General features: G+C 37.3%; 1 protein-coding gene across 1 annotated transcript; it reads right to left on the bottom strand.

Moving 5' to 3' along the window:
- Window positions 1-559: 559 nt before the first annotated feature.
- On the bottom strand, window positions 560-15162 carry LOC132102903 (ras-interacting protein 1-like). Its single transcript, XM_059507620.1, has 16 exons — window positions 14849-15162; window positions 12623-12744; window positions 11413-11861; window positions 9345-9605; window positions 9015-9238; window positions 8294-8455; window positions 7672-7876; window positions 5546-5844; window positions 5039-5200; window positions 3544-3584; window positions 3012-3166; window positions 2301-2413; window positions 1916-2204; window positions 1596-1759; window positions 1344-1485; window positions 560-789 (listed from the first exon to the last, which is right to left on the bottom strand). The coding sequence occupies exons 2-16, from the start codon at window positions 12742-12744 to the stop codon at window positions 611-613; spliced, it is 2967 nt and encodes a 988-aa protein (XP_059363603.1). The 5' UTR covers window positions 14849-15162; the 3' UTR covers window positions 560-610.
- Between the last annotated feature and the right edge of the window lie 447 nt (window positions 15163-15609).

A 15609-nucleotide genomic window follows, 5' to 3' on the forward strand; every position in this document is an offset into this window, starting at 1 on the left:
CATTAATGTTAGTCATGATAAGTGATGGGAATTTTTAGTGGTGACCAGTGGAGTCTTGCTCTAACTAATCGTTGAGACCATTGCGATAATGCCACCCAGTGTTGATTAATAGAACAGCAGGTGGCCACCTTTTCCCAACAGCCTCTCACAAAATGTATGAATCCATCAATAAAAAAAACATGCCAGTAGGTTAATTCTAAGTTTTATTTATTACAGAATTGTGGTGAATATATATATATATATATATATATATATATATATATATATATATATATATATATATATAATCAATGCAAATTATCTATCTGATTATAACAGCTTAAATTGTTTATTGTGGTGTCATATTTAGTAAGATTAACAGTGGAAACAACCTACAGAACATTTTAATACTGTGTAAAATAACAGGCTGGCATTTATCATTGCAACCAGGCAATGAATCTCATCTAACATAAACCTTTAAAGTAACTTATACAATGAATTATACAGTGTCATAATGAAGTCAGTGCATTAAAATCCAACAGATGTGCTTGACAGGCAAAAAAAGAAAGAAAAAAAAGTAAGGTAGTTTCTCTGTGTGAGAACTAGAATGTATTAATATTATGAATTAATGTTACAATCTAGTCCGCTGATTAGCAGGAAGTTCATCCTGGTCGAGCCCCCACAGGAATGTTCGCAGGCGTGTCACTTCCTTCATTAGCTCGGGGCTTGTGATTGGCTGATTCAAGTCCAGGCGAGGTGTCTCATTAGGCAGGATAAGAGGAGGGTGGTCCAAAAAACTCTCAAAAATATCTTCGAATATGTAAATAATATTAAAGACAAACAAAGTTATGTATAATATAAAAATAATACATTAAATGTGACATACACTACAGTTTGGGGTCTGTAAGATTTGTGTAATGTTTTTGAAAGAAGTCTTTTATGCTCACTATGGTTGTATGTATTTGATTAAAAATACCATAAATATTTGATTACAATTAAATGTTCTATTTTAATATATTTTAAAATGTAATTTGTTTGTGTTATGGTGAAGCTGAATTTTCAGCATTATTACTCCAGTCTTTAGTGTCACATTATCCTTCAGAAATCATTCTAATATGCTGATTTGCTGCTCAAGAAACATTTCTTAGTATTATCAATGTTCAAAACAGTTGTGCCTCTTAGGCCTAATATTTTTGTTAAACATTTTTGTAGATTCTTTGATGAATAAAAAGATGAAACTTACTGACTCCAAAACTTCTAAACAGTATTGTATATTATACTGTATAAGTAGGTATAAAGTAGTTTAACAGGCATATTATCAGTATTATATAAGTATATGTTGATTTATTTAGGTTGTTACTCACCACCTCCAAGTTCGGTTCCGAGAGGCGGAGCCCATGAAGATGGTGGGGCTCTCGTTGGTCCAAGCTTATAATGAGTGAGAAGATGGTGAAGCTGGGACGGACTTAGCAAGGGATGTTCTTCCTGTAAACTTGACCAGGATGACTGACAAAAAAAAAAAAAAACAGTGATAATTTATAGACGTGAAAAGCATTGTAATAACATACTTCTTTACATATTCAGTGCATGGGGTCAATTTGTTCTCAAACTCTCACCTGAATAAGGCGGGTCTTAGGAATGCACAGGAAGTTGACTGTAAATGATAGCTTCTTTAGAAACTCTGACGCAATATCTCCAAGGCCTGCTCCTTGTAGCCAGTCTAAGACCAGGTCCAGATTTGTTCTAATTTGAACCGCACGTGACCAAGAGAATAGACTATCTTTAAAAGATGGAAGAAAAAAACTATTTTAAACGTCAGACTTGCATTTGTGCTGGTCGTCCAGCCATAAACTCAATGCCATCGTATGATGCTGTCATCACTGCCCAAAACCATGCGCAAACACAACTGTGTTTATGAAAGACTGTAAATTCTCACCTCTCTCCAAGAGTGTGTTGAGAAGAGATGTGTTTGTGAAGAAGAAGAGGTAGCCAAATGTTTGGGAGGTTAGCGGTGGAGAGAGGCAAGCTTCTCGGGAGAGCTGCAGAGAGCAGCGATACACGTCCACCAGTCCAGCGACGGTGGGCGGCAAAGTGGAGACGTCCTCTTCCTCGTCTCCTTGCCCTTCATTACCAGCTCTGTCCTTTTCTCCGGCTTTTCCTTTTTTCTTCTCTTCACTGGAGAACGGGTTAGTGTCTAACAGCGCTGGGAGCAAGGAGTATAACGTCTGATCGAGAGAGGGAAATGAGTTTTGAATAAATAAAATGCTTTAAGCATACATGTGTCAGTCAAGAAACCTTTATGCACACTGATGCACTCTCACCTTGGTCAGATGGTAAACACACTGCTGAAAGGTGTGCATAATGACATCATCCAGCTGTGCCAGCGCCTCGGAGCAGGTGTCCATATCAGCTGAGAGAACGGGGTCACCCGGGGCTACAGGTATGATGTGACAAATCATAAAGAAACAGGTGGACCCTTCATTTAATGACCAAACTTACAGAGTATAACTCAAAATGTCAGTAAAATCATATGGAGAAGTTGCAGATGAACATAAACCACCCCAAGTGACCTGGTAATTATTAACATTCGTGATTTATATTAGTGGCTATCAGTTTCTGCATTTTAAATGGCATTAAAACTTTGAAAGAATAACAGTTGGCTGACAATGTATAATATAATATCATGTGACAAGTACATTTTTGACATTTGACAAAGATTTTGAATATGTTTATTTCATTAACTGTTTGTATTTGAGTTGTATGAGCTATGAGTCAGTATTATATTAGAATATAGTAGAATATTGTAATTCTATTTAAAGTTTAGGCTTATGTCACAGTGCAAATGTTTTGCTTAGACTAGCAGGTATACTAAAATAAACAAGCTGGCATAATAAGAGATGAGATGAGAGAAAACTGATTTAGTCTGACAAAAGTCATAACACATCTACACCAGAAGATACGGCACGTCATGCAACAACACAAGTATTTTTTGTTTTGGGAAAACGTGCTGTAATTGCTGATCTCTCACTGACCTTCAAATTCCCATTCTTTTTCCGTGGCTTCAACTTTGACCTGAAAGAAGTTGAGGAGCTCCGTGGCATTGGACATCCAGAACATGAGAGGTCGAAGGTCAGAGGAGAGCTTCTGCATGCTTGGTGGAGGAAGTTCAACATCAGCCTCTGCTGAGCTGGACACGCATCAAACAACATTAAACCTTAGCATAGTGCACAAAATTTGCACTTAAATGACTGATTTCATACTACTTTATATATATATATATATATGTGTGTAATCTTTTAATTAAATTAAATAAATTAAATATATAATACAATTTACAGTTTAATTATATTAATTATTATCAGTTATTTAAATTGAAAATATTTATTCTAGGCATGCACAGGCATTTCACAGTAAAGGATTACTTAAAGAATGGCAAAACACAAGTTCAGTGTTGGGTAATGTGAGAGGAATTTGCTGTTTACTGGCCTGTCACTGAGCAACAATGTTTGAACAGTGTATACAGATAGATCTAGTACAGCTTGGAGAGGTAGTGCAGGTTCTTACTTTTGTGTTGGATGTTTGTCACCGAACTCTTTAATTTTGTCCTGAAAGATGAATAATGGAACAGGCAGGGAGAGAGAGAGAGATTAAAGCAGACTCGGATGAATGCATGGGCGGGAGTGTTTGGCTGATGTGTCCGGACAATGACAGCACATTTTCCAAACGGGTGGAAATGACATCAGTCAACCTCTGTTTACAAACTACGGCGAAATTCCAGTGAAAGCCCATCTGTGTCTGCAGCTGTGGCTCCTCAACCACAGCTTCACAGTGCAGAGAGAGAGTCCATTTTAAAACACTCTCGTACAACACTAGCAGATAAACTATTCGTGTCTGTTGTGTGTTTTAACCGTTAGTCCAGTTTTATCTCTGCATTGGTTTAACAAAACGTCAAAGTGGGCAGAAGAAGTGTTGAGAACAGTGACCGCCTGTTCAAATCATGTCATGTTCAGTATCACCTTGCAGACCAATTGCTGTCTCACTGGTGTTATATAACGCTCCTAATAAAGGTTGTGGCTTTACACTTTCATGATGTTTCATATCATCTAGACCAGAGGTTTCCAAACTATTCTGCCCCATTAGTAAAACTCCAGCAACTCTTCATCAACACAAATCTAATCACTTTATCATCACACCAAACCAGACATAAGTTTCTTTTACCTCATTTTATGGTTATATTTAGCATGATCATCATTAATATTACTAAACAACTATTACAGTGATTCACTTGATCAAAATCTGAAAATGTACTTTAGGTGAAAAGACCCAGAAGTATTTGACATAATTGCATTTAGATTGGTATTGGTTTGATAGGAAGATAACTGATGGGATGAAATGACAAAACATAAATACTTTCCTTAGAAAAAGGAATGTGTTAAGCCTTTAATTAAAAAAAGAACAAGAGTGATGTTTTAATTATTACAGTAATTATTGTTTAATTATTAAACCAATATATATTTGCTTATATATATATATATGATAAGCAAATATATATTGTATTATATTATACTATATATTTGATCACTTTAGTATAGGGACCAATTTTCACTATTAAAGGGATAGTCATCATTTACTCACCCTCGTTTCGTTCCAAACCTGTATGAGTCGCTATGTTGAACATAAAAGAAGATATTTTGAAGATTACTGGTAATCAAACAGTTGGTGGTTGCCATTGACTTCCATAGTAGGAAAAAAAATACTATGGAAGTCAATGGCAACCGCCAGCTTTTGATTACCAGCAATCTTGCAAATATCAGCACATATCCTACATGATCATATTCTACATCCCTAATCCTACCCAATACCAAAAATTATCATAAAATAATAAGCAGCAAATTTGGAAGTCATAGTTAATGGTTTGTAAATAGCGAGAATTGTACCTTAAAATAAAGTGTGACCATATTTGTTTTTAAATGGTCATGTCTGTTTGATAGATAAAAAAAAAAATTATGTACACATAGCCTTGGTTTGGAATCACTTCACTAGAGTTTTGGATACTCACCCAAACAATTCCTTTGATCTGATTGGCTGCCTTCAACAGTAGTTGAGGCAATAATACAGGATCCAAATGTTTAGAGGCGTGGTCAATCATTAGCGACAGAAGATAGGCAGGTGCCAAAGCCCCGCCCCCTGAATCTGGGCTGGAGTTCTTTAAAATAATTTCCTGAAATTAAAGTATAAGTAGTAACCAATTTGTATAAATAAATATTATGAAGCCATTGCAAAATTGAAAGTTCTACAGTATTTGTTACACCACAATTTACCAGTGATAATATTTTTTCCTAAACTAACTCATTGCAGCACTCACTTAGTATCCCATATTATAAACATTTACACAGAAATGTTGGCAGGACTGTTTTCTAATTTCTACATCATCGTAGCCTACTGTTTGTGTGTTGAAGTAAATCATTATGATAAAATCCCTCTGTCAGGACTCTGTATTTACATGCACTAGTGTTTGTTTATGACAGATATATCAGAAGGAGTATTCGATTGTATCAGTGTTTACCTGCAGCAGGGCATCCGCATGTTTGGCCTGGAATCTCAGCAGCGATTCTGTGGACCCCAGATACAGTCTGAGCATTTCCTGTCTATCTGTCATCCCGCCAGGGCTGTAGGAAGTTGACATGTCACCTTGCCACGGTGGCGGTAAGGCCAGGGGCGGAGCGGGGGTCACACGGGGGTCACGGTAAAGGAAAAGGAAGTGGCTGCCAATACCCAACAAGTCTCCGGGTTTTAGGACTGCTTCCCTATAAAGTGGAGCTCCATTAAGAGTGACAGGTCCTCCTCTGAATGGACGTGCCAAAGCTGAAGAAGAAGAACCAGAAGTATAATTGCAGACAGTATTGGGCAAGCTACTCAAAACATGTCCTGTAACTAGCTAAGCTGGCAACCACCCTACAGAAAAAATCTGCTAAGCTTAGCTAAAAGCTGAAAAAGTGGTAGCACTAGAAACCATATCGTAGCTTGCTATATATTTAAAATACTTCATATTTTTTTTATAAATATGATATATTATAATAGTCAGCTGTAATTTTATCCAATATTCTACATTTTTATAAAATTGTACAAAAGTATTTACTACACCAATATACTTTAGCAATTACACATTATGGTACACAGTCACAACATACACAGAAACACTGTTTTATTCAAGTGTTTTTGTGTCCTGTTTTGGTAGTTTTTTTGTTTTGGTAAATGTATTAATCTGCACTGATTCAAAAACGTGTAAGTGTTGAAATTAAGAATGGCCTTCTTTGCTGCTAGCAATTTATGCTAGCATAACAATAGGATTTGGATGTTATGTTGTTAGCAGTCAGTGATCTTTTTGGCGCTATGTCACTCATATACTTAACTTTCAAAGACATCTGATTGCTGTTCTTACACTACGCATCTGCTTAAAACAAAACAAATTGCACACTACAGGACTTGGATTGGAGACAGGTCTAGATGTTTAACCTGCTAAATATCTTTTGGTCATCATCGGCACTTCTTTCAAACTGAGTCTTTGAAAGTTCAAGCATAATAGTGACTGACACTCATGAGCAGCTCACTCATAGCACCGGTTTGGCTCCAATTTTGGACTAACTGTCCAAAATTCTGAAAATCAGAGCTAAAATCATGTAGTGTGTGGATGGCATTGGCAGGTTAAATATCAAGACCTGTTATGTAGTTATGTAGTGTGAAATTGATTTTGACTGGAACTGATATCGGCAGCAGACAGTTGTGAAAAGAACAGTATTCCATGACTGAAAATCATGTTGTGTGTGAGCGACATTATACTGTTGGTGTTTTGTTAAGTGAGAAACCTTAACCATTTTTCATTCCAACGACTTACATTCATATGAATGCTAATGCGCGGGATGAGAAACGCAAGCTTATGCGAATTTCACTCCTTGCCAAAGTTGAAGTTTGGTAAACTAGTATCATTGAATTTTTTGCTAATTTGTTGTCAAGTGTCAAGAAGTGTGACCAAGTGTGACCAATAAAAGGCCTGTGTGGACTCCGAATTAAAACTTTAAATCCACAGAATTTCAGCATTGCAGCAAACAAAGAGTAAAATTTTACATATTTGCATTTTGGATGTATTGTTTGTTGAATTACATTTTTAAGAAATTCTAATCATATTAACACCACTGCAGTGTTCATAGACATTTTGCATGCCAAAAGTCTAGTACAGGGGTTCTCAACTCTGACCCTCAAGGTCTACTTTCCTGCAGAGTTTAGCTCCAACCTTGATCAAATTCACCTGGCTGTACGTTTCTAGTAATCCTGAAGACATTTATTAATTTGTTCATGATTCCCAAAAGAATTATGTTAGCAAGTCATGTTTTAAAACAGCCTAGAGAGGAAGACTTGAACACAGAAATATCATCAGTGAAAAAGTTCCCTAGTTTGTCAGCGCTCTTTAATCAATAAAATGGCTCAAGTACTGAGATGTTTAGTTAAACTGCCCAGCACCGACTGCAGTATAACATTTCTCCACATCAAGTACTGTCTGTTCCTGTTTTATTGCAAATGTTTAAAATCCCTGGTGCTGCATTATTCAATGTGAATGTGAAAACCAAAAGCAGAGCCCATTATGTGGAATTTTATGCATTAGTTTTATCTATATTTGCTTTGGTGTCATGGTACCTTGACCGCGCGGTTGCTCTGGGATGGCCGTGTCTCTTCTGATCAGGAGGTGTCGGATAAGCAGGTCAGGGGCTGAGAGGTAAGTGTCCACTTTAAGAGGCCTCTTCCCCTTCCTCTCTCTCTCCCTGTCCATCTCACGCTCCTGGAATGTTGGCTTCCGCCCAAAAATATGTGTGTGACCCGCCATTATGTACAACACGAAGTCCTAAACACATAATAAGCAAGAGAGTGAGAGGGTGAGAAGGAGACTGGCGAATACAGAGAGTGGAAAAAAGCTGTTATGATCTTCATTGTGGTCTTTACTCCAATCTGTGCAATCTCATATCTTAAGTTGCAGAAATACAGTGGCGATAAGGAATAAAGAGTGTTACAATTTTCAACAATGTGTGCTTGTGTGAGGTCATTCTGCAGAGTTGGAGATGTAGACACAGCATGCTTGTGTTGGTATTGTCCGGCCCGCGTGTGTATATAGAGCCTCTGTATGGCTGTTTTGTGCAGCGTGTTCAATCAATGGCCATTCCACTCAAAGGTATGAAAGCGTTGATGGTATGTTGTGATTAGAGCAATACAGGTATGATGTCATGGGATGGCTCTAAGATAAGTGAGATGATGCATGTCTAGCCTTGCTCTGGTCATAGCCTTGCAGTAACAGGAAGTAAGGCCGATCTGTCGGTGGAAGGATCAGACTCTGCGACATCACTTCCAGGTCACAGGTGTCTGTCTCTTCTTCTGCTGCCCGAGTGCATCTGTCTGTCTCACCTCCACCACTTCTTGACCCAGTGACCTGACAAAGCAGACAAAAGATAGTACTGTGAATGGATTACATGCATTTACCGTATAATGACACAAGCATGATTTAAATGATCTTTTCTGTTGTTTACTTTTGTATTAGGGACATGTAGTTGGGATATATATTATAGAGCTTAACAATAAGGATGTGAGAGAGTTCCAGGGCCAGTTGACAGAGCTGTCATTTGGCCTTTTGAGCCAGTTTCCTCTGCATGTCAATTTTTTAAAATTATTATCTTGGTAAAATAATCTAGCTGGCTAACGCAGATGAGTTTTTGTTGCAATTGTAATAATGAAATGGAAGCAACAGTTGCAATCTTGAGTTTTTATTTATTATTATTATTTAGCTATTATTTCTTTTTCTTTCTTTTTTTCAAATAATAATTTTTAATTAATTGATTGACAGGATTTTGAAGTAGAAATCTGAGCTACTAGCCCAAATCGGCAAACAGGGAAAAAACATCCTTATTGTTGGGCCCTGTGTTATCAATTCAATTACAGATTATTGAGGTTGTTACGCATTGTAAAGCTGGTCTGTTTTTTTTTTATTTTACCTCTCCACCTTCAGTTGCTATCATGCTCATTATGTTCTTTCTGTCCTGTCCATTTGGGGCATTGCCAGAACGCCGAGGGTCATTGCTCACATTGCCCTGACGACGTCTTAGACTCAGGTTCATATCACTAATACTCCTCCTCAGTTCTGAGTTCCGGCCTCGATGACCTCGTTCTTCTTCTGGACCGCTCCCAGAGGACATGCGGCTTCGCCTCCAACGGACTCCTGTTACCACAGTAGGGGTTTCCCACAAATTAATTGTCACCCTGGTTAATACACTTTTAAAATGTCTATATAAATAAAAATTGTGTTAATATAAAGATGTTTCAACCTTGATAACTCTCTCCATCCATCTCTCTCTCTCTTTCCTTCTCTTTCTCCTCCCTCTCATATTCATCAAGGCGCTGGATCTCAAACCGTCGTTCAAAACCATCCTTTGGCCTCCACATATCCACTAGCTGTAAGGGGCATTCCCAGGAGGCCACGTTCCTTCTGCACTCAGTTTGCCATTTAATGGCTCCATCTGGCTGCTGAATGGGCTTTCCAATGACATCACATAACAGGAAGTCCTCAGGGGAATATTTCTGGAGAGCTAGCCAGGTGAACAGGAAGTTGCCAGGTGAACAGGAAGTTGGGACACAATGAACGAGTAAAGCCTAATTTCCTACATCTAATCTGTGAAGGACATTTTAATATTTGCAGCTTGCTTTTAATGTTTTATTTTTCATGCATGGCAAGATAATGGATTGATTGATTGGATTGATGCAAAAAAGATCATGTGCTTTATTCCAGCCTATTGAGGCCATAACTTTTTTTTGTGAGAAACAGACTGAAATATACACTACCTTTCAAAAAGTTTGTAATAAGTAAAACATTTTTTAGATGAAATTAATATTTTTATTAATTTAAAATGACAGTAAAATGTTTAAAATTTTTACATTGTTTTTTGTTTTGTTTTACATTTTTTCATTTCAAATAAACATTAATTAAAACATTGATGGGCATCAAATTGGCGTATTATAATGATTTCTGATGAATGTGACACTGAGTTTTGGCTGCTGTAATTCTGCTTTGTCATTACAGGAACACATTTAAAATATATAAGAATTAAAAAGTTATAATTACAAAGTTTTTTTTAATGTAAAATTGTAATAATATTTCACAATATTAAAGTTTACTATATTTATATCAAATTAATGCAGCCATGATGGGCAAAAGATACTTTTTTATCTTTAAAATAAAAAATAAAATCTTGATAACAAGACATAAACGGACATGTCATTTTGGATTTAATGACATCAACACTGGCATGGCATGTCCATTTTTGGACCTGAAAGAGGTTCATAAATGAGATTTCAGTAGAGATTGAATATCAGTAAATATGAAAAAAAGAAGACTTGTGATATAGGGCACAAGTCTTAAAGGGTTAGTTCAATCATGACAACTCTCTGAAGATTTTAGCATGGTGATGGATATGACAATGTTAATGTATTTGGTTTGAATAGATCTACTATGCTGCTGCTGCTGTTGGTTATTGCTGTAGTTGTAGATTATTGCTGCTGCTGCTGCTGCAAGTAGGTGTAGGAACTTGCTACTTCCAGTGCATACAGCGATACGGTGCCATGACTATTTAAGACATACTGCTGCTACAAAAATAGCATATAACATAATCTGTTGCAGATCTATACAGGTGGAACTGGGGAAGGTGGAGGGTTTCAGAGAAACTCTCAAAAGCACACTGCAGGAAACTGCAGGTGAATGCTAGCCAGCCATATGAATGCAAGGCAGTAATTTCATTGGCTGCATTTGCAGCATGAACCAATCAGCTTGTGCCAAGTCATTTACTCTCTGAATATCATCAGTTACGTTAACAACCCTTCAGCTTGCACCATTTAGAGTTCCATGACTGAACAATATATCTCAGCTAAAAAATGTAATTCTGTCATCTTTACTCACCCTCATGTCATTTCAACCCTGTATGACATTCTTTCATCTCTGGAGTACAACAGAAAATATTTTGAAGAATGTAGGTAAGCAAACAGTTGATGGTAGCCAATGACTTCCTTCTTTCTTTCTTTTTGGTCCATGCTATGTAAGTCAGTTGGACTCAAAACCATTACCAACATTAATCAAAGTGTATTATTTTGTATTCCAGAGAAGAAAGAAGTGTATACAGGTTAAGAGTGATGTAAGGGTGAATAAATGATGACAGAATTTTTATTTTTTGGTGAACTATGGCTTTAAAGACACACTTTGATTATATCATGACGGTGCTTTTGTACTTTTTTGGATTTTGACAGCTGTGACCACTGAGTAAATGATGCATAATTTTGACAAACTCACACATTAGTGATTGCTAGACTAACTTGATGGGTTCACCATTACAGGGAAATAAATACCTGTGTCTTCACTCTCGTTCTCTCTTTCTCTCTCGGTGTAGCGGGTGATGACCTGCTGAATGAGCTGGCGACTAGTAGAGTGCATGTTTGCCAGCAGACTCCGATAGTTAGCTCCACTGGACAGGGCATCTCCGTAGATCTTGACCAGCCCAGGGGCATTAGAGGAAGCGGGGGGCAGGTAGTGATGTGATGACGGGGTGGCAGAATGTGCCCATATTTCCCTCTCACGCTCTCCAATGGCACGGTCTCGGTCGCTATTGGACCGGCCTCTCAGGAAAAGGTGAGATAGCCGCTTGGCCCGGGACTGCTGATTAGCGGGGCGAGGGCGGAGGAAGGCTGGAGAAGGGGATGGAGAGGGTGGGGCAAGTGAAGCGGTGGAGTGAGAGAAGGAGGAAGGGACTGATGATGGGGCCTCAGGAAGGGAAGCGGCATCTGAGCTAGTTGCGGACCTGAAACAGGGAGGAGGTGATATACAAATCACACATTATATACCACATATTAATCTGTCTACATAGTACAGTTGGTACAGTAAATTGTCCATGTTTATGTCACACATGCAGATCTTTCCATAATGTGCCCCCATTGCTTGGAAAGAGAAATGTTAGTAACTGTTAGACCTATGACACTCAGTTTGTTTGACCAGATCAGTTTATTAAAAAACAAGATTAACGGTGCAATTAATTGTACAATATCATGAATACATTTTATGATGAACATGTTCTAATGTCAGATTTTTTTTGTTTATATATACTATGGCAGGGTGGTACAACTGTAAGGATATCATAAATTCATGAAGAAATTAAATGATTGGAAAGAGAACCTAATTGAGTAGTTAGGCATAATCTTTTCTTATTATTTAGAAAAGTAGTGATTTAACATAAAAAAAATTTGATATCCTTACAGTTGTACCACCCTGACATAAAATAAATAAATATATATATATATATATATATATATATATATATATATATATATATATATATATATATATATATATATATATATATATATATATATATATATATATATAAATGGTAAGGATGTTTACACACACATTCAAAGGAGAATGGAAAATATGAAAAAATATATTCATCATATTTTCATCTGAAACCAACATGTATACAGTTCTAAGAACCTAGCACATGTTTTATACTTTTTTTTTTTATTTGTCATTGATCCAGAGAGTAAGGAAAAAGTTCAGAACACTGACTTGACTGATGCTGCACTGGGCCAGCGAGCTCCCAGCTTGGCGAAGTGTTTCCGTGGAGAATTTATCCACAACCCTACTGGGAAATGAAGCTTCCTAAATCGGGGACTGCCAGACTCCTCCATCTGAGGGAGTAAGAGAGAGGGAGTTGATGATTGGACAGGAGTGTGGAGAATGGAAAGATAAAATTAAAAAAAAAATTAATTGAGAAAGGAACGACTTGGGACTTGTCTTGAGACACCAGAAGACAATTGACATAAGATATCAGTATTAGCCGTCAAGCAAAACTTTAAAGGGGTCATATGACATTGCTAAAAAGAACATTATTTTGTATATTTGATGTAATGCAATGAGTTTATGCAGTTTAAGGTTCAAAAAACACATTATTTTCCACATTAATTTACATTATTGTTGCTCTTCTATGCCCCAGCTTTCTGAAACCCGTAGATTTTTACAAAGCTCAGCATTCTGAAAAACGAGGCTTGCGCTGATTGACCAGCTATCGAGTACGTTGTGATTGGCTGAATTCCTAAAGCGTGTGACGGAAATGTTACGCCCCTTACCATATGTCTCCCATTATAAACGAGGCAGCCAGTGGGGACATAATTACTGATTATAATGACTTTTACTGTCTTTTTACATGTTGCCTTGCATATCGCACCGCATAAACAAAAAACATGTCTGCATTTGTGATCGAAGAAACAACAAACAACAAGCGCTACTCTACACTGCTCAAAACATGCATTTGAATTATCAGTGGCAAATTCTTTAAATATGAAAACGTACTTACAGGCTGTGAGTCAGAAGTGCCAGACTGTCCTTGCAAAGCTGGAAAGCCCCACTTTATAGAAACAGCCTTTGTGGACAGATTGCATTAGGCTTCAGAAAACAGTTCTCCGTAAAATGCGCAGCACACATCTGAATATTTGGGTTGAACTTCTCTGGAACAGTGTTGTAGATACAACTTAACCACTGATTTCTAGTTGTGTCCTCTTTTGGAAGACCAAACAAAGTAATTTTGCTTTCACATCGAAACACACAGCATCTCAACAACATGGCAGCGGCAACAATACTACAGCAAGTATCAAAGCTAGGCCTTCTTTCTTTGTGTAAACATTTGGGTGGTGTCATGCAAATTTTCCCACACAGTGACATGTAGGGGTGTGTTTAAACGAGGTGTTTTAAGGGGGGCGTGGACGAGTCTTAACTTTTATAAAGAATATCTCTTTGGGTTTGAGACTTTAGTCAACTATAGGGATCTTATCTATTAACGAACAGCTTGTAACACTCAAACGAGAAGAGAAAAGTTGAAATTGCATCATATGACCCCTTAAAAGTTTTAAAACATATCATCTTCAACATCAGATTTTGGCAGTGAATAACGTTCAGTAGACAAATGGCAGGAAAAGCTAACATCCCGTTGAATAATCAGGATGTGCAGTGTCATACACTCTTCGTCAAACTGGTAAAAAAAATGTGTAGCCTGAATGCACTGTAAGTCGCTTTGGATAAAAGTATCTGCTAAATGCATAAATTTAAATGTAATGTAAATGTCGTCTATGTGTAACAGAGCATTAACGCAGTTAGCCGGGAATGCCATAAAGTTGACAGGGCAGGCAGTGTATAGTTATGGCTCTAAGAAAAAGATTTATTGCACGATCATGTCTACATGTCTGATGAAAACCAAAGGTTTGGCACTGTTGCTCCTGACCTAAGCATGCTCGTGGAAGTCAAGTAAGAGTCAAGTGGCTTTGCCAAGAGGCCATGACGAGGATATCAACCAACATGAAACTATCTCTGCTGAGGATAAGCCATGCAGCCAAACCACATTCTATGAATATCATCCTTGTTGTACTTTGATTAAAAGCCCTGAACTTCAGCTATACACAGTAACATAAATATTTTTGTTCCCCACCCTAATTGTGGACTTCACCTCCATGTATCCTTACAAACAGCATGGAAAACCCCTGAACAGACCCCCTAAATGTCCTATGCCCCTTATCGTTCCTCGAAAGTGAAGTTGGCTTTTAATATGTTGACTCTTTGACCATAATTGATTTCATCAAATTCTACAGAGTAAATGGTGGATGTAGAACAACCAAGAAATGTAAAACTTTTGGTTGGGAAAGATGTTTAGGTTTATGCTGACTGCAGCTTCAAATCATTTCAAGTCATTTTGCATTGGTAAAATGGCTTTTCTCGCCACCAGATGATCTGAATATGACTTACCCACTGTGACGGGCTTTCTCTTTATATCAGGATAAATCTTCAGAATGGCTGTTGTTGTTTGTGAAGTGTATGTAAAATAAATACCAGTGGAGGTTGGTTCTGTGTCTCCTTATTCCAGAATAATTAGGTTTAAATAGTCCATTTTCTGCATGAAGCCTTGCTTTGCTTTATCAGAATTTGTCCTTTCACTCAGTTTTTAGCATGTCATTTTCATTTTCAACATACTAGAAGGGTCCTCTAGTCCTTATTCTAGCTTTCAATTTCTCCCTAGTTTCTCTCTCCCCTTTTCTGCATCTATAGATAGAGAAGCAGGCCCATTGTTCTAAATGACAGAGTTTCCTTCCTCCCCAATGGACAACACCTATATCCTGAGAAAGAGAGAGAGAGAGAGAATATGAAGTATATGCATAAAGTGTACAACGCATAAAGTCATTGACACTGCTGTACATACAAAGAGCAAGATTAATTTTTTTTATAAGCACTATAGTCAGGATGTCCATTATGTGACAAAATCAGTTGGAGAACCCTAGTCAGAACAGACGCCATATTGAATTTTACAGAATTAAATATGGTGCTACCCTGACTAATGTGTATAGAAACAATCCTCAGGAAATATAATATATATAATTTATAATATAATGAAAGGATAAACAGTATATATGTTTATTAAGCATGAGAAATACAAGGGATGAGCACAAGACTAATTAACATTTGCCTCAGCAGGTTTTATCCAACATTTCTTGGTTTGTGTTGTATATATA

The sequence above is a fragment of the Carassius carassius genome, chromosome 24 (assembly GCF_963082965.1).
Source record: "Carassius carassius chromosome 24, fCarCar2.1, whole genome shotgun sequence".
Taxonomy (NCBI): Eukaryota; Metazoa; Chordata; class Actinopteri; order Cypriniformes; family Cyprinidae; genus Carassius; species Carassius carassius.